General features: G+C 33.8%; 1 protein-coding gene across 1 annotated transcript; it reads right to left on the bottom strand.

Moving 5' to 3' along the window:
* Window positions 1-6,657: 6,657 nt before the first annotated feature.
* Window positions 6,658-7,596, bottom strand: LOC141546106 (olfactory receptor 4P4-like). The gene has a single exon (XM_074273661.1). It carries the CDS (start codon window positions 7,594-7,596, stop codon window positions 6,658-6,660), a length of 939 nt encoding a protein of 312 aa, XP_074129762.1.
* Between the last annotated feature and the right edge of the window lie 13,936 nt (window positions 7,597-21,532).

Below are 21,532 nucleotides of genomic sequence, written 5' to 3'. Positions count from 1 at the left end.
TTGTCAGCTCTTTGGATATATGTATAAGTTTTATGAAATTTGGTTCAAAGTTATTTAATTGTGAGCCTTAAAGTTTAAAATTTTAAAAAGTGATTTAAAGACAAGGGACAAGAAAGATTGATTTGCAAAAGCAATTAATAATTTAAATGAAGCATCTAGTTAGAATAGTTATTGGTTTGGAGCATGTTAGAAAAAGGGAGAAGAATATGTTGGAGAGGAGAGAATATGTTAACATCAGGAGGAAATAGAGACAGATGGGAAGAGATGCCATGAGAGAAGGAGGAAGAAAAAAAGAGGAAAATGGCTTGTTGGAAATAGGGGACAGAAAAGTGGACTTGCCATTTGCCAAGGAAAAGAAGATACCCCATGAGGCTGGGGCCTGTATTTGGCTGGCAGATGGAATCCTGGGGGACTTTTCACCCTAAAAAGGTTAGTTGTGAGAAGTGAGGATCAGGAAGCATGATGGAGTTGGAAGGGCTATCCCTTGCCCCTATTCCTTTGAGGAAACAAAAGCAAGAATTTTGAGAAAACATTATTTGGTATTTATCCTGATGGGGGAGGGGGGAGAACTGTTTGGATGAAACACATTTATGATAGCCTCACTTCCCTACCATCCTGCCTCTGGGTAGGCTTCTTGTCCCTAGTAACCTCCAAATTAACTCTACTTTTGCTTATTCTTTCCCTTTTGTTCATATTTAGTACTTGTATTTTTAATATACTTGTGAAAGTTGCTTCTTCTAGACTTTGTCATAAAATTGCAAGCACTTAGTCGATCTGAAATCACCTGAGATTTGATTCTGACATTAAGCTCTCTGCCACCATCTACAAGTCACTTATCTCCCTTCTTCAGTCCATTGGGTAGGGCCAGCTATCTGCCCCTTGTCAACTTGAAACAGTTCCAGAAGTTGAGACCTTTGTCCCTTTTTCCCAAATGAACCTGGGTCTGGACTGCTTGAGGTGGAAATGATGTGACAATGGCCCTGAGGCCCTTGGGCCTCCACAGTGCTGTAGTTCTATGGCTGGCACATGTAAAGACTGGGTTTTCAAGACCAGACAGTGGGATTTGGTGGAAGCAGGATCTCTGATTTCTGCTCATTGTTGTAAGCAGCAATATCCTTCACCCACTTGCTTATGCACTTAATCGTTAGAGAAGTTCAAGATTTAGCTAAGTTCAGGAGTAGCTAAAGTGGTTCCTAAAAGCTTCCACTGGTAGGCTGGGTTGGTTCTAAATGGCAGAGGACAATTACAATTAGCACTGAAGAGGGACCAGCCTGAAAGCCTAAGTCACAAAGATACCTCAGTGGAAGATATATATTGGGATGAGAAATCTTCAAATTTATGAAAAAGAAGGGGAACTGATTGGGACTTTAGATGAAGTTTTCTCAGTTTGCCTAAATCACATGATCCCTATTCCCAGAGCTGGGAGATCAGGCCTTGGACTCTGGGTTCAAGAAGAACCCTGAAAAGTCACATGATCTCTAAAAGGTCAGACTCTTAAGTTACAGGAAGTAACAGGAACTTACACAAGTGACGTGAAGCAAAAAACATTGGTGATCCTTGGTCAAGGATAGTTACATCCTTTTATTCTATCCATGAAAAGGCTTGGGTCTTTTCCGATTTAACCAGGATGTTCTACTTCTGCTGCATGCCTTTTACTGTGTTTACATTTGGCCTCAGACACTTTCTGGCTGTGAGTCCCTCAGCAAGTCACTTAACCTATTTGCCTCAGTTTCTTCAACTGCAAAATAAGTTGAACGAGTAAATGGACAACTAATCCAGTATCTTTGTCAAGAAAATCCCAAATGAGGTCACTGAGTCAGACACAACTGAAGAACAACAAGAAATTTGATAAGGTAGGGCAGGAGACTGCAATAACTTTCCATAGTCCTTTACATTACCCTTTATTTCATCTCATAGAACACTTTTACCAAACAACTGGGAGGAAATGACATTTTATTAAATGGAAAGAGGTAGAAGCTTCCTTGTGGTAGGGATTATTCTTTTTCTTTTCATTTTAGATATGTTCAATAAATATTGTAGCTTCTGTGCCTGTGTGTGTGTGTGTGTGTGTGTGTGTGTGTGTGTGTGTGTGTGTAGGTACAGATTCTCATAGAACCCTTTGACTTCATCACTCTAGATTTATCTATAGTCATTTGTCAGATGAAGAAAATGGCAGCTGAAACTCAAAAGTGTTTTTGCTCCGATCTTTTACCTTCTAACCTAATGTTCTTTGCACAAGTTTTCTTTGGGACTGAATTAATTGGATTAAATTAGAAAGCTATGTGGGCATTAATCTAACACTTGCAAATCCATCTGTGCTTGATTTATACTAATTATACCACACACAAAAACTTAAAATAAGCATATCTTTTTCTTTATAGGGCAGAATACAAGGTCTATGCATGCCAGATTTTATCTTCCCTTTCTGAAAGATTATTTTTTCCCATTAAAAAAAAAAAAAAACTAACTATACTAATTTAGTTTTCACACATTGAGTTATTTTATTCTGCTCTTTAGATCTACACAAGCTGTTCTCAGGGAAATGCCCACCTGCTGCCCTCATTTTCAACTCAAGCACAATCAGCTAAGAAGAGTGGGATTAAATCTGTTCACACATACTGTTCCTTTGGAAATATGGAGAGCAATAGAGTGATGAGAGTCTATGGCCACTAGATGGCAGTATGACACAACAATTGAAACACTATCCAAAGTCATAGAATAACATCTAATAATTGGAAGAATTTTAGAGATCATCTATTCTAAGTCAACTCCATTTACCTTTTCCTTGAACCATAGTTTTGCATAAAATGAAATTAAACACCAGAAGGTTGAAGGAAAAGTTGCTTAATATAATAAAGCTACCAAGGGAAACTATCATAACTAGAACCTGGATTTCCTCAAATGAAATTCATTTTAAATCCCTTTGAATGTACCTGAGAGTACTTCTTCCACATTGTGAATGTGTAAAAAGTTTGAAGGAGGAAAAGGGTCAGGAACCTTGGAAGATCACAGGAGGAAGAGGCACCCGTTTTTTATGAATAGGGTTGATATTATAGAGTATAAACTATATATACATATATATATATACATGTATGTATAGACTATAGACTATATAAAAGAAGATTATTTTTTCCCACAAAATTATATTTCAAACTTAAATTTAATTTGGAGCTCCCAATATCTAATTTTGGTGGTTTTTAAGAGCCTAAGATTCCCATCAATATCTTTTTGGCTTAATTATCATGGTCACTTATGAAGAAGGATCACATTTGCAACTTTCACCTGAGTTTTCCATGCTCTCCTTTATTCTTCTATCACTGTCTGGCTTTGATGACCTAAGCCATCTTTTGTACTATGTTGTTGCTCAGCCATTTTCTAATTGTGTCTTAATCTTGGGAATCGAATTTGGGCTTTTCTTGGAAAAGACACTGAAGTGGTAAAGTGGTATTGATGGGGGTTGAGGTCCCTTTAAGATTCCTTTTTGATTTCCAACCCCCACCCCCCCATGGCTGAAGAAGCTAGGATCTTTTGATTCACAAATCCTGGTCAAAAAGCACCCCTTTGAATTCCAATGATATCCAGGCTTTCCCCAGCCCCCATCAGATCTGAACTAATTTGGGTTTTCCCAACCCCCACAAGTTTAAACCCATTGAATTCTATTCAATGCTGACCCTGGCTAAAAACCCACCAGGAGCCTGGGACTCCACCCACCTTCAAGATCACCAAGAGCCCCCATTATAAAAGGGACTACTTTGGAGTCCACGCTTTGCAAAAGTCCTAAGCATGGCTTCCTTATGTCAGTCATGTCAAGAGTTTCTGCCCACAGAACCTAATCTGGTGCCCTTTTATCTCTACCCTCAACTTTACTAACTAAACTTTACTTTCAAATCCCTACAGTAAACGTTGTTTTTTTTTTTTTTTTTTTTTTTTTTTTTTTTTTTTTTTTTTTTTTTTTTTTTTTTATCAATCTAGGTTTTCAGGCCTGTAAATTCCTTTACAGGGGACTTTGCACCATCATGGGATTATACTTGTGCCGACTCAAAAGGGGTTCCCCCTTTCTTAACTCTCATCAGTATCTGACCTTAGATGTGAACTGTATGATTCTCAACAATCTCCACTGTTTGCTTCAGTTTCCTTATCTGTCAAATAACCTGGAGAAGGAAATGGGAAACCATTCCTGTATCTCTTCCAAGAAAACTCTAAAATGTAGTCAGAGTTGGAAATGACTGAACTAACTGAACACCATTATATTATTTGATCTCCACTTAAGACTGATTTCCTTCCTCATATTGCCCTTGTAAATATATGCATAGATATACACACATATGTAAACTTATGCATAAATACCATCTCTCTCTCTCTCTCTCTCTCTCTCTCTCTCTCTCTCTCTTTCTCTGTAATATATATATATATATACATATATATATATATATATATATATGTATATATATATATATATATATAAACACACACACATACATATGTGTAGGTATATATATCATGGTCAATGTGCTTTTTTGTCTTTCCTTGTTAAATTTGTGTTCTGTCACTAGGTAGAGTTTGGTGTGAATATCAGATTATAATTCTTTTTCTTGGTTTTTCCTGCTCAGTAATCACACTTTCTAAGTCATATTCACATAATTCTACCTATCATAGCAAAAAGGGAACAGACCCATTATTTACTACTCCTTATTCAATACATTTATATCCAAATTATATCAACTCAACAAACATTTATTAAGTATTTACCCCATATAAGTAAGTCACTCAGTATTCAAATACAACCTAAGGAAAGAAAAGAGAAAAACACACACACACACACACACACATACACAATTGATGTTCCTATTATCTATAACATTTTATTAATTGAATTGAACTTCAAAAATATAATTCAATTTGCTTCAATAAGCATACCGTAAGTGTATACTGGCAAAATGCTTTGAGATGAGGATTCAACTACCAAAAACTCTAGAAAGGGGTTTACATTTTGTCATTCATATTTCTGTTCAATTAGGTGGATCACTGAGATGTTTTATTATATCTTTTATTCTACCTTTGCATTCATGGTTTGCCTTTTTTGGTCTTATAAAATCTAATATGAAAAATCTGGCAATATATATTCATGTACCTTGAAAAAGATCATATTTATAAAGGAGTATCTTTTGAATCTCAAAAATTCCTTCTGAAGCATTAACATCATCATATTATAGATAACTAAACTAAACCAAAGAAAGGTTTCATTCAGCAATGATCACACATCCAGTGAATGTCAATGGCGGAATTCAAAGTCAAGTATATTTGATTCCCAATGCAGCACTTCATCTGCCTCTCTGGGTATAAAACATGAACCTTGGAAACTATAGCTCTGTAATGAACTCGTGAGACTCAAAAGTAGGCCTCCCAGTCCATATTAGTTTTCTGAAATAACAAAGCTTCCATGGGGGAGAAGTGACATACAAATCTTTATCTCTCTGGCTCTAAGACCAGTACACATCCATCAAATTAGAACTGAAGAAAGATGTAGAAATTACATGAACATTCCATTTTTTTCTTCCTTGGTCTTTTTCCTTTCTTCTTTGCTGCTTTTATTTATCTCCTTTTACTTCACCTTCCCTATCCCCCTCTCCTCCCCTCTCTCCCCTCTCCTTCTTTCTTTTCCTCCTCCCCTCCTTTCTCTTCCCTCTCCTATTTCCTTTTTGCCCCTTCTCCTTCTTTTCCCTCCATCATTCCTTCCTCCATTTTTCATCTTTTCCTCCCCTAACCCCTATTTTCCTCCTCTGCCCCCCATTTCTTCTTTCCCTTTTCCCCTTCCTCCTCCCCTTCCTTTACTTCTACCTTTCCCCTTCCTCCCCTTCTACCTTTCCCCTTCCTTTCCCTTCTCCTTCTCCTTCCTCTTCCACCCCTTTCTCCCTTTCTCCATCTCCCTTTTCTCCCCTTCTTTTCCCTTTCCACTTCCCCTTCTTCTCTCCCCTCCTCTTCTCTTTTCTTCTCTTTCTTCTTATATCTATTTCTCTCTTTCCCTCCCTCCCTCCCCTCTACCTCTCCCTTCCCTACCTCTCCCCTCCCTTAAAATAGATTGAAAAACCCTCTAAGATCTAGTGTTCCTTTTCCCCCCACTTTTCTATACAGGATTTAGATTAAAAGATAGTAAGTTGTTTCAAATAATCTCAACCTCCACAGTTCTTAGATAGGAAGATTTAGGGGAGAAAACATATAATTTCACTCATGAAAACAGTTGTACATTTGTCAAAACATTATTTTCATTAGCGTTTACAAAGTCTACTATTAAGAGAAGAAAACGGAGGTGTAATCTCCTTCTTGCTCTAGCTACATATTTGTAAAGAAACGTCTTCCTGAGCTATTATCCAACACTATTGGTCTGTCTTTATTTAATCATTTTTAGGACTTCTAAAGTTTTGAGCCAGTCATCTCTCTTCTCTTGCCATCAGGTCTTTTTACCCCCCATTGTGAAAAAGAGTACTTTGTACTAACTCCATGGTTCATTAGTCTTTTTTTATTCTAAATTATATTGACTTGAGATTAGATTTAAATGATCACCAGAAAATGATTATTTTATTTTCTAGCCATGAAAGTTTGGTGTGAGAAGTAGCTTTTCCTTTTTATTTTTTCTTTTTTTTTTCTTTTTTTTTTTTTTCAGAAAATGACCTTTCTTCTAAAAATCTTGTTGCTGCTCCATATATTCCTCACTGCATTTTTCATGTCTTTATTTTTCAGAGTATAGATGAAAGGATTGAGCATGGGAGCAATAATGGTATAAAAAAGAGCAAACACTTTATCCTCACTAAAAGTGGTGGCTGGTCTAATATAAATGAAGAGCACAGGGCCAAAGAACAAGACCACAACAGTGATGTGGGAACTACAGGTAGAAAGAGCTTTCCTGCGATTCTCAGAAGAGTGACCATGGAGGGTGTACAATATCATAATGTAGGAACCCATAACCACTATGAAAACCACCAAGGCAACCATCCCTGAACTGACAATCACTAAAAGTCCCACCCTTTGAGTATCAATGCAGGCAAGTTCCAATAAAGGATATACATCACAGAAATAATGATTTATCACATTGGGGCCACAGAAGGGTAGACATATTATGAGGACAAACTGAGAAAATGAATGCAGAAGTGCCCAAGAAAAGGCAGCTAAGACCATCATGTTACACTTCTGCCTGCTCATGATCACCTGGTAATGCAGAGGTTTGCAGATGGCCACATAGCGGTCATAGGCCATCCCAGTGAGAATAAAGATTTCAATTGCTCCAAACAAGTGCATCATAAAAACTTGGATTAAACAGTTGTTGTAAGAAATGCTCTTCCTTTCAAGCAACAAATCACTGATGAACTTTGGTGTTACTGTAGAGGTATAACAAACATCTACTAGGGATAAATAAGTTAAAAAATAGTACATGGGTTGGTCAATGAGCTGACTGACTAGGATGGATATCATGATTATCAAATTTCCCATCAGAAGAGCTACATAACACAACGAGAATAGGACAAAACACAGAATTTGAATATCCTTATTCTGTGAGAGCCCTAAAAGAACAAATTCAGTGATGTTATTCCTGTTTTTCATGGTTCATCATGAAGAATGGTCAGGGGCAAAATCTGCAAGGATATAAGCAGTAAATTAATACAGGAAATGCAAATTGAGGAAAATAAACATTGTAATCCATTCCCAGGGTTTAGGGAATTATAAAAGAATTAAGTATGTTGAAAATGAAAATTCACTACCTAGTTGAAGTATTGCCCAAGTATGGCTCTTTTATTGCTTTGTAACAAGAATGTTAGTATACAATACCACAAATTATCAGATATTGCAGGCATCCCAGAAGTCATTTCTGCATACTTTACTGGAACACAAATCCACCCTTGAAATGTTTCTAATTAAGACATAGCTCACACTATATTTTTTTTTTCTCTGAGGCTGGAGTTAAGTGACATGCCCAAGATCACACAGCTAGGAAATGTTAAAAGTCTGAGACCAGATTTGAACTGAGGTCCTTCTGAATTCAGGGCTGGTGCTCTATCCACTGCACCACCTAGCTGCCCCTAGCTCACGATATTTTGAAGACATTCAGTACTTCCTGAATCAGAGGAAGTGCAAAATTATAAATTACAACGTAATTAGAATTAGGATCTATAGAAATAAATAGTATTTTTTTTTTTTTTTTTTTTTTTTACTTTTTAACAGCTGAACATATCCCTACAGCTTTCCTTAGGAAAAAGTCAAAAATGAGAAAATTGTTAATGATACCAAATAAATGACAAAAGTGTATAATAAATAATAGTTCACTTTTCTTTAATGGTTTGAAATTTTCATATCTATCTATCACTTTTTCCCTCTAGCATTAGCTCTGTGAGATAATTAGAAATTTTATGCCCATCATGGTTAAGAAAGAAAAAAAAGTGGCTGAGAAAACTTAAGTAAATATACTTTAATTATATAATTTAATATCTTTTCTTCCAATTAAAAATAGTTTAAATATCTACTTTTAAAACTTTGATTCCCTATTCTCTCCCTTCCTCTTCTACCCCCACCCCATTGAGAAAGCAAGCAATTTTATATGTTTATACATGTATAGTCATGTAAAACTTACCTAAACCTCCCTACCCCATTTATTCTTTTCTCTTCGACTATACTACTGATCATTTTCAGAATAAAAATTTACGCCAATATGTCTCTGAACTTCAAGTTCATTACTTTCTTTATTATACTATATTGTTTCTAAGACATAAATAAGTTACTTAGATACAGTTTGGTCTAATATTCTTTGATGATGTTGCTATCTTTTGTAGAGTTTTAAGCATCATAAGGGATAGTTCTAGAAAACCAGTATCCAGATTTGGTGACCATGTGCCTTTCCTAATCAGAATTACAATAGACAAGTATATTCTTTTTTAAAAGCACTTTTTATATATTAACACCCTTGAGCCTCACAATAATAATTAGATAATATAATCATTATCCCCATATTCTTTATGTCATTTATTATTTAATTATCTGGTTATTTTCTTTTATAAAAACACAAATGTAATGCTTAAATCAGAAGAACAATGAGTCTTAGATATGTTAAGTGACTTAGCAGGCACAAATATTACTTAGAATTTTATTTCTGGTCCTTTTCTTTTTTTTCTTAGTATTTCATTTGCTAATCTCCTCAATTCCTATGAATTTGGTTGCCATTTCTTTGCTAATTTTCAAATTTATAGAACTTGCTCCATATTTTTTCCCTAATCTGTAACCTCCAATTTTCACTTGCTTTTCAGACATATCAAACAGGATGAACAGTAGATACGTAAGCCAAATATATACAAAATAGAACCTAATTTCACCCTGATAGAACAAATTTCACCAAAATAGAACAAAATTTTACCTTAACCATTCTATTTTTCCTATTTCTGAAAAGGCCAGAACCATCTTCCTAGACCTCATGATGAAGTCATCCTGGATTCTTGACTACCTCTCACCTACTTCCATGTCTCCATATCTAATATGGTGACAAGGCTTTCTATTTCAACTTTGCAACATTTCTTGTCCATATTTTTTTTTCCCCTCACCTCTGCCACTTTGTAGACCTTCATCATCTCATGCTTGAATGATTTCAATAACCTACTGGTAGATCTTCCTGGTCAAGATTCTACTCATGCCAAGTTATTTTCCATTCAGCCATTAAAATGTTTTTGCCTTTTTGTTTGTTTGTTTGTTTGTTTGTTTTCCCTAAATCATAGATCTAGCTATGTCACTCTCTTACTCAATAAACCCTAATGGTTCTCTATCATCTTTCAGATCAAGTAAAAACAAATAAACAAAAATACTTTATTTGGCTTTCAAGGCCCTATGTAATGTAGCCTTTTTCTTCATTTTTATTCTTCCTATACCTCACTCCTCCCATGTGTTCTTTAATACAATGACATTGGCTTCTTCCTATTCTGTTAACAATATACTTGATCTCTCCATGAGTATCCCCCATACCTAGAATTCTCTACTTCTTCCTGCCTATTTGCTGACTTCTCTGTCTTCTCTTAAGTACCAAATAAAATCCCATTATTAGGAAAACTTTTTCAATCTCTCTTAAATTTTTGTAAGTGTTTTATTTTTCTGAATATATGCAAAGTTAATTTTCAAAAATCACCTTTACTAAATCCTGTGTTTCATTTTTTCTCCCTGTCCTCTACCCCTCCCCAAGACAGCAAGACAGTATAAGTTTAGCATGTGTACTTCTTCTGAACATATTTCCATATTCATCATGCTGCATAAGAAAATCAGCTCAAAAGAAGAAAAATGGGGAAAAAACAAGCAAACAAACAACAACAAAAATGATGAAAATAACTGTGCTTTGACTCACATTCACTGTTCGTAGTTCTTTCTTTGGACACAGATGGCACTTTTTGTCACAAGTCTATTGGATCTTAATTCTAGTGCCTTCCCTGAATTAATATTAAGATTATTATGAGGCTTAAGTGAGATTATGGATATAAAAATAACCAAACAAAGCATTGTGTTGTTATCCTCATCACAATCACCATCACCATCATTATTAATTTTAATATCTTGAGTAACCAGGACTCCAATCTGTTGATGACTGAACTCAAGCAGGCCCTACTATAGGCCCAATAAAAGGATATGTTGGTAAATGCTGAGATTTCTGGGGGAAAGTAAGAAGCATTCACATATGCTTTCAAGTGTAATCTACATCATCAGAACTTTCTTAAATTTAGACAATCAGTAATACAACATATCAAGTCCTGACTTATTAATATTGCCAATTTCTGAGACATTATGTGCTCACAAAGAATAGTTAATAGTTGGTTAGAGCATGTTCCATCACATACTCCTTAGCATGAACTTCCCTCCACAGCTTGGATTCCCTTACTTATAGTTGTATGCAGTTTCTGTCCTTTTTGCACCACACATGACCAATAACTTGCCAAATCTTGTCATTTCTGTGTCTACTCTCGCTTTTATCTTTCCTCTTTAATTATACAGTCAATCACCTAGTTTAAGACTTAAGTCAGAACTCTGAGTATTTGAATATTTTTCTTCATTGGTTTTCCTGCCTCAAACCTCTCTCTTTTCACTCCTATACATTCTTCCTTGAATGATTTTTCTAAAACAGGGCTGAAAATATCTTACCCCCTAAATTCAAATTTGGGGGCTTCCTATTTTAAGATAAAATATATTTACTTCTATTTTTTTATTTTAAATATTTTATTGACTAGTCACGTTGTATTGTAATATAATTCAGAATGATTATATTTTACAATACTTACAATACAATTATATATATATATATATATATATATATATATATATATATATATATATATATATTATAGTCCAGTCTAAATTGAGCTCTCAGTTGATTCTTAATCTGTTTCCCATCTTTTTGTCTTTTTGCCCTCAACAGTGAGAATATGAAAATGATTCTGAATTCTCATTGTGGGAATCCCTTTTTCGGTTTTATTTTGTTTTTAGATATTTATTCCTTCCAAGTTTGTTTTGGTCTCCTACTATAGCTCTGAGTTGTTCTGAATTCACTTTTGAATTACAAGCATACTCACACAAAAATATAGCTTATTGGAGAAAATCAACAGAATTTTTTTTTTATAAAATATTAACACATTTTCATAGACCTAATATGTTATCCTCCTTAAACTCTTGCTTTCATACTTCTTTATCTAAAAGTGCCTGTGATATTCAATATCCTGACTTCCAAGAGCATGTTACATTTATTATATTAACATTTAAATAATAAAGACAATTTCTGGAAGTATCATTAAATATAAATTGTCCTTATTTGGATTTAGCAACTTCAGAGAAAGTAACAATTTTATAATCAAAGGCCTTCTTCTACTAGTTATGATTTTAATATTTACATTAGCAAATTAGTCTTACCTAAGAAAAAAGAAACATTTTCAAATAAGGAATTCAAAAAGATCTCTAAAAATTAAAGAACAATGTGTACAATAGTATCAGTATTTGATTCATTACCTTATTTAAATTAATAGCTGATCTACATTTTTCCCCCCTGAGGCTGGGGTTAAGGTCACCAAGCTAGGAAGTGTTAAGTGTCTGAGACCAGATTTGAACTCTGGTCCTCCTGAATTCAGGGCTGGTGCTCTATCCACTGTGTCACCTAGCTGCCCCCTGATCTATATTTTAAATTACATTTTTAGTCACAAACTGTTAAAGTACTATCTTCAGCATAAAAGATGTACCTGATGCCTGAGAGCTAGCATTGCTTTACCCCTTCCTCTACCCTCTCAAAATATTATATTATCTTTGTTATTTGTGTACACACACACACACACACACACACACACACACACACACATACACATATGCTTTCACAGCTAATGAAAAGTAAGCTAATTTAGATCAAAGGCAGAAAGCACTTGGGCTTGTGACACTGCCAGGAATATAGTACACATTTGCTAAATGCTTTCTGATGGATAAATTACAGTTTAAGATCATGACTTTGGAGCTTGAAAGGATTTTATAAACTATCTAGATTGTTCCTCTAATTAAATAAAATAGAAAGAGGTTGGGAGATGTTCAAGGAAAGATAAACACAAAGGATTAAATGCACAATTTCAATCCAGGACCTCTGATTTCTAAACTTCTGCTCTTTATTTCATCATTCTGAAGGCATTCTAAAAAACAGGAGTAGGGATGAAGGACTAAGGCAACTATTGCTAAATTCTATATAATTCTATATAAGTGAATCTTATCATTTTAAAAACTTGAGCAAAGTTTTATTTTTATCATCAATATATGATGATATTAACAGCACACTAAGAGCATAAAACCTAAGAACAGAGGAAAAATGGAACGTTTTATTTGTTTCTGTGGGAAAGATCACAATAGGTCTCTAAATTTAAAGCCCCAAGGTGCTGAATGAAACTATAGAAATAATTTAACAAAAACGACCCATTTCACAGAGGAGGAAACCATTCCAGTTTGGGGCAGTAAATTATCCATAACCAGTGTGTACTTTGGAATGGTATGCTAAAATCTTTGGACTTTCAGATAAGGTCTCCCTTCCCTGTGCCACTATCAAATGTCTACTTCTGAAATAAAGGAGGGAGGAGAAGGAGAAGAAGAAGGAGAAGGACAAGGACAAGGACAAGGAGGAGAAGGATAAGGACAAGAAGAAGGACAAGGAAAAGAAGGAGAAGAAGAAGAAAAGGAAAAAGGGAGGAGGAGGAGGAGGAGGAGGAGGAAGAAGAAGAAGAAGAAGAAGAAGAAGAAGAAGAAGAAGAAGAAGAAGAAGAAGAAGAAGAAGAAGAAGAAGAAGAAGAAGAAGAAGAAGAAGAAGAAGAAGAAGAAGAAATAGAAATAATTCAAATATTTTGCTCTTATAGTGTATCTGGCTTGATGAGATTACTGCAATTTCCAATAGAAATGATGGAAGAATTTAAAATTGGTGAGGATTATAAAACTATAATAGTTAAACCCAGTCTAAGAATTCCTCTAAAATTATTAATGTATTAAATTAATGAAATCTACTTTGTTGATATACAACACAATTTACATACACACATATACACAAGGTACAAAGGAAAAAAAAAAGAGGGAAGAGATTAGGAAAATGAAGAATATAAAAATACAAAGAAGTGTAAAGGGTCCGGGCAATGAGAGACAAAACAATGTTACATGACTTACCAGTAAAGATGATTTTAAGCAAGTCATTTCTCATCTGGGAGATTCACTTTTCTTGCTAATAAAATGGGGGAGAAGACTAGGCAAATAAAATTTTTCACAATTGAAGTTTTTTTTTTTTTTTTAAATCTTAGAAAAGGTAGAGGGAAAAGGAAGTGGCATAGAAAAAAATCGCTAATTGAGAATTTCCATTTTACAAAAATATAGTGTATATTTCAGGTGTGATTTTTGGTGTCCTTCCTCAGCTCCAAATTGTATTTCTCTTATAATCCTTCAATTCTACATCAGAACACAGTGTTAAAAGGGACTGATTTACAGCTTTTCTTGTAGGCCAGAAGCAATTCTTTTAGAAATCAGTGTTCTTTCCTAGAAGAAAATTAAATGATGTTAAGTTGAAGTCTAGTGAAAAACTGTCTGCATCTAATAATTGTAGTCTGTATTATTCAGTTAAGGGTAGCAAATCAGACCTTCTTCCTCAAAAGGAATCATATTTGTAGGGAGAGAGTCTCTGTGGAATATTTCTGTCTGAAATGAGTGAAGTACAGCAATAGAAGCATTTGGGGATTTGGAGACTTGCCTGCTAATCTGTATGAAGTATATTTTGATATTATTGTTTGAAACTTGCTTTTAAGGTTCCAGATAGAATGTAGTATTTTAGAGTTCATAAAACATTTTGAAAAGTTACTTAGGAAAAGAAAAAAAAATACCACTAACAGCTCATCTAATTCCTTCACTTTTTATATGAAGGAAACTGGTACAGGAATACAGAATGATTTCTTCCAAGGTCACATATGTCATTTTTAAATCTAAGAGCCAATTTGGAAAATTTTAATTTTGAGGAGAAATTCAGTTATTTTTCTCCTATTTCACACTGGCCTTTATATATTGGTTCAACTTATTTTCTCACTCTTGCAATTTATGAAGTTAAGTTTTATGAATAATAATTTTCCTTGTAGTATGGGCAAAGTTATCCAGTGATGGGGTTTGGTATAATAGCATTCTATTGTTATTTCATTCATTCATTGACAAAAGTTTTGTTTAAAAAATGCTACTGTGTGTCAGGCAATATACAGTGGCCTTGGAGAAAGACAAAACCAACAAAGTAAGATGATTTATGGGGCTAGTGTAAAGACCAGCTTCTTAAAATTTGGATCATCCACTCCTAAGGAATGTTGTAACTAAATGTGGGATACAAATTTATAAGGTATTACTAGTAAAAGTTTGATTTTATATCAATTTTATATTTATAGGACTATAAAATTTTGGGGGAAAAAAAGAAGTCACCAGTGTAAAAAGTTTGAGAAACTCTGTATAAAAAGGAAAAACTCAAGTACTTTAATATAATGTTATAAAGAATAAAGTTCCTATATACCCAAAGGGCATTGTGCATACCCTTTGATCCAGTCGAATCTCTACTAGGCCTGTATCCCAAAGAGATAATATATAAGAAAAAAAGGAACTTCTTGTGGAAAAGGTATGTAGCAGCCCTTTTTGTAGTGGCAAGGAACTGGAAAATGAGTGGCTGCCCATCAATTAGAGCATAGCTGAATAAGTTATGGTATATGAATGTTATGAAATATTATTGTTCTATAAAAAACAGTCAGAAGAATGATTCAGAGACCTGGAGAAACTTATATAGACTGATGCTAAGTGAAGTGAGTAGAACCAAGGGAACATTGTCCACAGCAACAAGATTGTGTGATGCTCAATTCTGATGGATGTGACTCTTCTCTATTTTTTTGATGATAAACCTCTCTATTTTTTTCTTTTTCTCATGTTGAATATGTTAAAATGTATTGTAAATTCAATATATGTAAAATATTTAGATAGTTATCTTGATGCAGAAGAAAAATTGGATCAAAAAAGGACAAAAGAAACTGAGAAAGAAAATAAAATGTAATCAAACAATAACAGAAAGAGTGATAATGCTATGATGTGGTCCACACTCAGTTACTATGTTTCTTTCTCTGAGTATAGATGGCTCTCTTCATCACTGAACAGTTGGAATTGGTTTGAATCATCTCTTTAAAGAAGAGAGTCATGTCCATCAGAATTGATCATTGTATAATCTTGTTGCCATGTATAGTGATCTCCTAATTTGGCTCATTTCACTTAGCATCAGTCCATGTAAGTCTCTCCAGGCCTCTCTGAAATCATCTTGCTGGTTGTTTCTTATAGAACAATAATATTCCATAACATTCATATACCATAATTTATCAGTCATTCTTCAATTGATGGGCATCCATCCAATTTCTAGTTTCTTACCACTACAAAAAGGGGTGCCACAAACATTTTTGCACATGTGGGTCCCTTTCCCTCTTTTAGGATCTCTTTGGGCTATAAGCACAGTAGAAACACTACTGGGTGAAAGGGTACATAGTTTGATGACATTTTGAACATAGTTCAAAATTGCTATCCAGAATGGTTGGATCTGTTCACAGTTCAACCAACAATGTATCAGTGTCCCAGTTTTCCTACATCCCCTCCAACATTCCACATTATCTTTCCCTGTTATTCTAGTCAATCTGACAAGTGTGTGATGGTATCTCAGAATTGTCTTAATTTGTATTTCTCTGATCACAAGGGATTTGGAGAACTATTCATATGACCAGAAATAGTTTCAATTTCTTTCTCTGAAAATTGTATATTATGTCCTTTGACCATTTATCAATTGGAGAATGGCTTGAATTCTTATAAATTTGAGTTGATTCTCTATATATTTTAGAAATGAGGCCTTTATCACAACATTTAAAAGTAAAAATGTTTTCTCAGTATATTGCTTCCCTTTTAACTCGTCTGCATTAGTTTTGTTTGCACAAAAATGTTTTAACTTAATATAATGAAAATTTTCTATTTTGTGATCAATAATGATCTCTAGTTCTTCTTTGGTCACAAATTCCTTCCTCCTCCACAGGTCTGAGAGGCAAACTATCCTATGTTCCTCTAATTTATTTATAATCTCATCATGAATCCATTTTGACCTAATCTTGGTATACATTGTTACATGTGAATCAATGCCTAGTTTCTTCCATACTAGTTTCCAATTTTCCCAGCAATTTTTATCAAATAGTGAATTCTTATCCCAAAAGCTAGGGTCTTTGGGTTTATCAAACATGAGATTGCTATAGTTATTAATTATTTTGTCCTGTGAACCTAACCTATTCCACTAATCAACTGCTCTACTTTTTAGCCAGTACCAAATGATTTTGATGATCGCTGCTTTATAATATAGTTTTAGATCTGGTATAGCTAGGCCACCTCATTTGCTTTGCTTTTCATTTATTTCCTGGAAATTCTTCAGCTTTTGTTCTTTCAGATGAATTTTGTTGTTATTTTTTCTAGGTTAGTAAAATAGGTTTTTGGGAGTCTGATTGGTATAGCACAAAATAGATTAGTTTAGGTAGTGTTGTCATCTTTATTATATTTACTCAACCTATCCAAGAGCACTTGATGTTTTTCCAATTGTCTAGATCTGACTTTATTTGTGTGGAAAGTGCTTTGTAGTTTTGCTTATATAGTTCCGGACTTTCCCTTGGAAGATAGAGTTCCAAATATCTTATACTTTTGACAGTTATTTTAGATGGATTTTTTTCTTTGTATCTCTTACTGTTTGATTTTGTTAGTGATGTATAAGAATGCTGATGATTTATGTGCATTTATTTTGTATCGTGAAACTTTTCTAAAGTTGTGGATTATTTCTAATAGTTTTTTTACTTGATTCTTGAGAGTTCTCAAAGTATACCATCATATCATCTGCAAAGAATGATAATTTGGTTTTCTCATTACCCAGTCTAATTCTTTTAATCTTTTTTTCTTCTCTTATTGACAAAGCTAGCATTTCTAATACAATATTGAATACTAATAGTGATAATGAAATCTTGTTTCACTCCTGATCTTATTGGGAATGATTCCAGTTTATGGCCATTACATATGATGCTTGCTGATAGTGTTGAATAAATGCTACTCTTTTAAGAAAAAGTCCATTTATTCCTATACTTTATACTTGTTTTAATAAAAATGGGTGTTGGATTTTATCAAATGCTTTTTCTGCATCTATTGAGATATTTTTTTGTTAATTTGGTTATTGGTAAAATCAATTATGTTAATAGTTTTATTAATATCGAACCAGCCCTGCATTCCTGGTATAAATTCTACTTGGTCATGATATATTATCCTGGGGATGATCTTTAGTAATATTTTATTTGATTTTTGCATCAATATTCATTAGGGAGATTGGGCTATAATTTTATTTTTCTGTTTTTGTCCTACCTGATTTAAGTATAAGTACCATGTCTGTGTCATAAAAGGAATTTGGTAGGAGTCCTTAATTCCCTATTTTTTCAAATAATTTATATAGTATTGGAGTTAATTGTCTTTAAATGTTTGGTAGAATTCACATGTAAATACATCTAGTCTTGGGGACTTTTTTCTTAGGATGTTGATTTATAGCTTTTTCTATTTCTTTTTCTAAAAGGGGACTATTTAAGTAATTTATTTCCTCTTCTGTTAATCCGGGCAACCTAATTTTTTATAGGTATTCCTCCATATCACTTAGGTTATCAAATTTACTGGTATAAAGGGGGGCAAAATAACTCCTAATTATTGGTGTAATTTACTCTTTGTTGATGGAAAGCTCTCCCATTTCTAAGACTAAAAATTTGATTTTTCTCTTTCCTTTTTCTAACCAAATTAACTAAATGTTGATCTATATTGTTTTTTTTTCATAACACCAATGCTTAGTTTTATCTATTAATTCAAAAATTTTTTTTTACTTTTAATTTTATTAATCTCTGCTTTTATTTTTAGAATTTAAAGTTTGGTATTTGATTAGGGTTTTTATTTTAATTTGTTCTTTTTCTAGCTTTTTTAGTTGCAAGCCCTATTCATTGATCTTCTCTTTCTCTATTTTATGCTATCCCCTTATTTCCACATTGGCTGCATCCCACAACTTTTAGTATCTTGTCTCATTTTTAAATGAATTGTTTTGTTCCATGGAATCTTTTTTTTTTTCCATTTCAAAAATTCTGTTTTTTAAGGGGTTATTTATTTTCTTTTTCCATTTCACAAATTCTGTTTTTAAGAAGTTATTTTCTTTTTCTGTTTCATAAATTCTGTTCTTCTGAGAGTTTTCTTTTTCAATTTTGTCAAATCTATCTTTTAATGAGTCATATGCTTTTTCCATTTCAGTAAATCTATTTTGTATTGTATTTTCTAAAACTTCTTACAAAGTTTTCATTTCCTTTCCCCATTTTTCTTCTAGCTCTCTTTCAAGATCCTTTTTAATTCCTTCTAGGAGATACTTGTGTGATGGGGACAAATTTATATCATCTTTTGGGCTTCCTCTGGAGATTATCTGCTTTTAGTCTCCTCAGGATTTGAAAACTATTCTCTTTCACCATACAAAAACAAAAAACAAAACAAAACAAAACAAAACAAAACTATTTATGTTCAGAGTTAGTTTTGGTTTTTTATTCATTTTTTTAAAGTTGATATCTGTTTTTAGGGCAATGGGGGTTATTATAGCTTCTTCTACAAGTGGCATGGGTTGTGCTGAGTCAGTGTTTACTGACTTCTGGTGCTGTGTAGGTGTGGCCAGATCCTGTAAGTTTCTGGTGTTTTGGGGTTCACTATTTACCTTTTGTATTGGATCTTTTATAAGTTCTTTACTGTTCTACTGGCTTGTAACTAGGACAGAATAGCCAACACTGATATAAATTTCTCCCTGTAGATTTTTCAGTGTGCACCACCATAGGACTCTGTGCTGTCTTTGCTCTCTGGCCTGTTTACACTTGGCCTGCCTCTCTCTCTGCTGGATTGAAACAGATCTTTTCTGGCAATCTTTGAAATTATCTTCTGCTGATAATTTGTTGCACTCCCAATATTCATGAATTCTGCAGTCCAGAGTTAATTCAGAGGCTAGATTTGCTAATTATTCTGAGGGTTGTGGGAGAAGATGTGAAAGAAATGTGTATCCTCTCCACCATCTTGGTTCCTCCACCTAGGATTTCATTTTTCAAAATACATGCAAAGTTGGTTTTCAGCATTCACTCTTGCAAAACCTTTTGTTCCAAATTTTCTCTCTCCCTCCAACTGTCTCTCCATCCTAGATAGCAAGTAATCCAAAGTAGGTTAACCATGTAGAATCCTTCTAAATATATTTCCATATTTATCATGCTACACAAGAAAAATCAGATCACAAAGAAAAACAATTAGAAAGAAAACACAAGCAAACCAACAATAACAACAACAATAAAATGGGCAAATGCTATGTTGTGATCTCTATACAGATACCACAGTCCTTTCTCTGGATGCAGATGGCTCTCTCCATTATGTCTATTGGAACTGGCCTGAATAATTTCATTGTGGAAAAGAGCCAAGTCCATTGTAATTAATGACTGCAAAATCTTATTACTGTATATAATACTCTTCTACTCACTTGACTTAGAATCAGTTCATGTAAGTCGCTTCAGGCATCTCTGAAACCATCTTGTTTATCATTTCTTAGAGAAAAATAATATTCCACTGCATTCATATACTATTACTTATTCAGCCATTCCCCAATTGTTGTGCATCCACTCAGTTCATTGCTACTATAAAAAGGGCTGCTACATACATTTTTGCACATGTGGATTCTTTTCCCTTTTCGATTATCTCTTCCAAATGCAGACTCAGTAGAGATAAAAGTGGATCCAAGGGTATGCACAATTTGATAGCCCTTGAGGCATAATTCCAAATTGCTTATCAGGATGGTTGGATCAGTTTATAATTCCACCAATACTGTACTAATGCCCCAGTTTTCCTATATCCCTTCAAACATTTAATATCTTTTTCTGGGTATGATCTTTCTTAATGATCATTAACAGCATCAATTGCTGCACATGTATATATTCACCAGCAAGTCAGGAAAAAAAAGCCGTGGATATATTGTTTTGAGAAAAAACATCTACCCCTTAGAAATGTTAATATCTCAATACTTTGTTCCACTTACTACTTCTTTGCTGATATCATCAGTCCCCATGGATTCACTTAACATAGTTATATAAATAATTTATTCATTCAAGCCTAACCTCACTATAGATTGCCAGTCTTCAAACTTCTTATAGGATATTTGGAGAAACTGTAGATATTTTAACTCTATATGTTGAAAATTCAATATCATCATCCTCCCCCCCAAAAAAAAACAAAAAACAAAACTAATTTCCCTCTTTCCTTAAATCTCCTGTCAAGCACATGATCATCCTTCCAGTTATCCAAGCTTATAAACATCATCTTTGACTTCTCATTCTCTATCAAAATTCATAATCAATCTTTCAAATATCTTGTCAATTTTACCTTCTAAGAATCTTTTCAATATATGTTCTTCTACACTCTGACAATGCTATTTTAGTTCAAATCCTCATCACATTACTCACGGACTATTATAATATCCCTCTGGATGATCTCCCTCTTCAATCTGTGAACACTCAAATCCATTTACCCTCTGCCATCAAAATGATCTTCCCAAAGTGGAAATCTGATTATGACATTCTCTGATTTGATGAAATTGATTAATTCCTGGTTGCTATCAGTTGCAAATTGAAAAAAAAATAAAAAATAAAAAAAAAAAAAACAACAGCAACAAAAATATATTCATTACATTTTAAACCACTTCATGACTTTGCACCTTCTTACATTAATATTTGCCTTATCTTCCCTATCATATATTATATAAGCCCATGATTAAAGTGTCTCTGTTAGACTTTGACAAAGTATTTAATTCTACTATGAATTTTCCCTGACTATTCCACGTCCCAGAATTCTGTCTCTCATCTTTGTTTCTGCTTTTTGCCTTTCATGGTTTCCTTTA

This window comes from Sminthopsis crassicaudata, chromosome 6 (genome assembly GCF_048593235.1).
Source record: "Sminthopsis crassicaudata isolate SCR6 chromosome 6, ASM4859323v1, whole genome shotgun sequence".
Classification (NCBI taxonomy): domain Eukaryota; kingdom Metazoa; phylum Chordata; class Mammalia; order Dasyuromorphia; family Dasyuridae; genus Sminthopsis; species Sminthopsis crassicaudata.
The sequence above is the reverse complement of the archived record's forward strand: the minus strand, read 5'-3'. Positions and strand labels throughout refer to the sequence as shown.

Bases quoted from the DNA above. Each gene is read 5' to 3' on its own strand.
- LOC141546106 (XM_074273661.1), bottom strand. From the start codon at position 7,596: ATGAAAAACAGGAATAACATCACTGAATTTGTTCTTTTAGGGCTCTCA.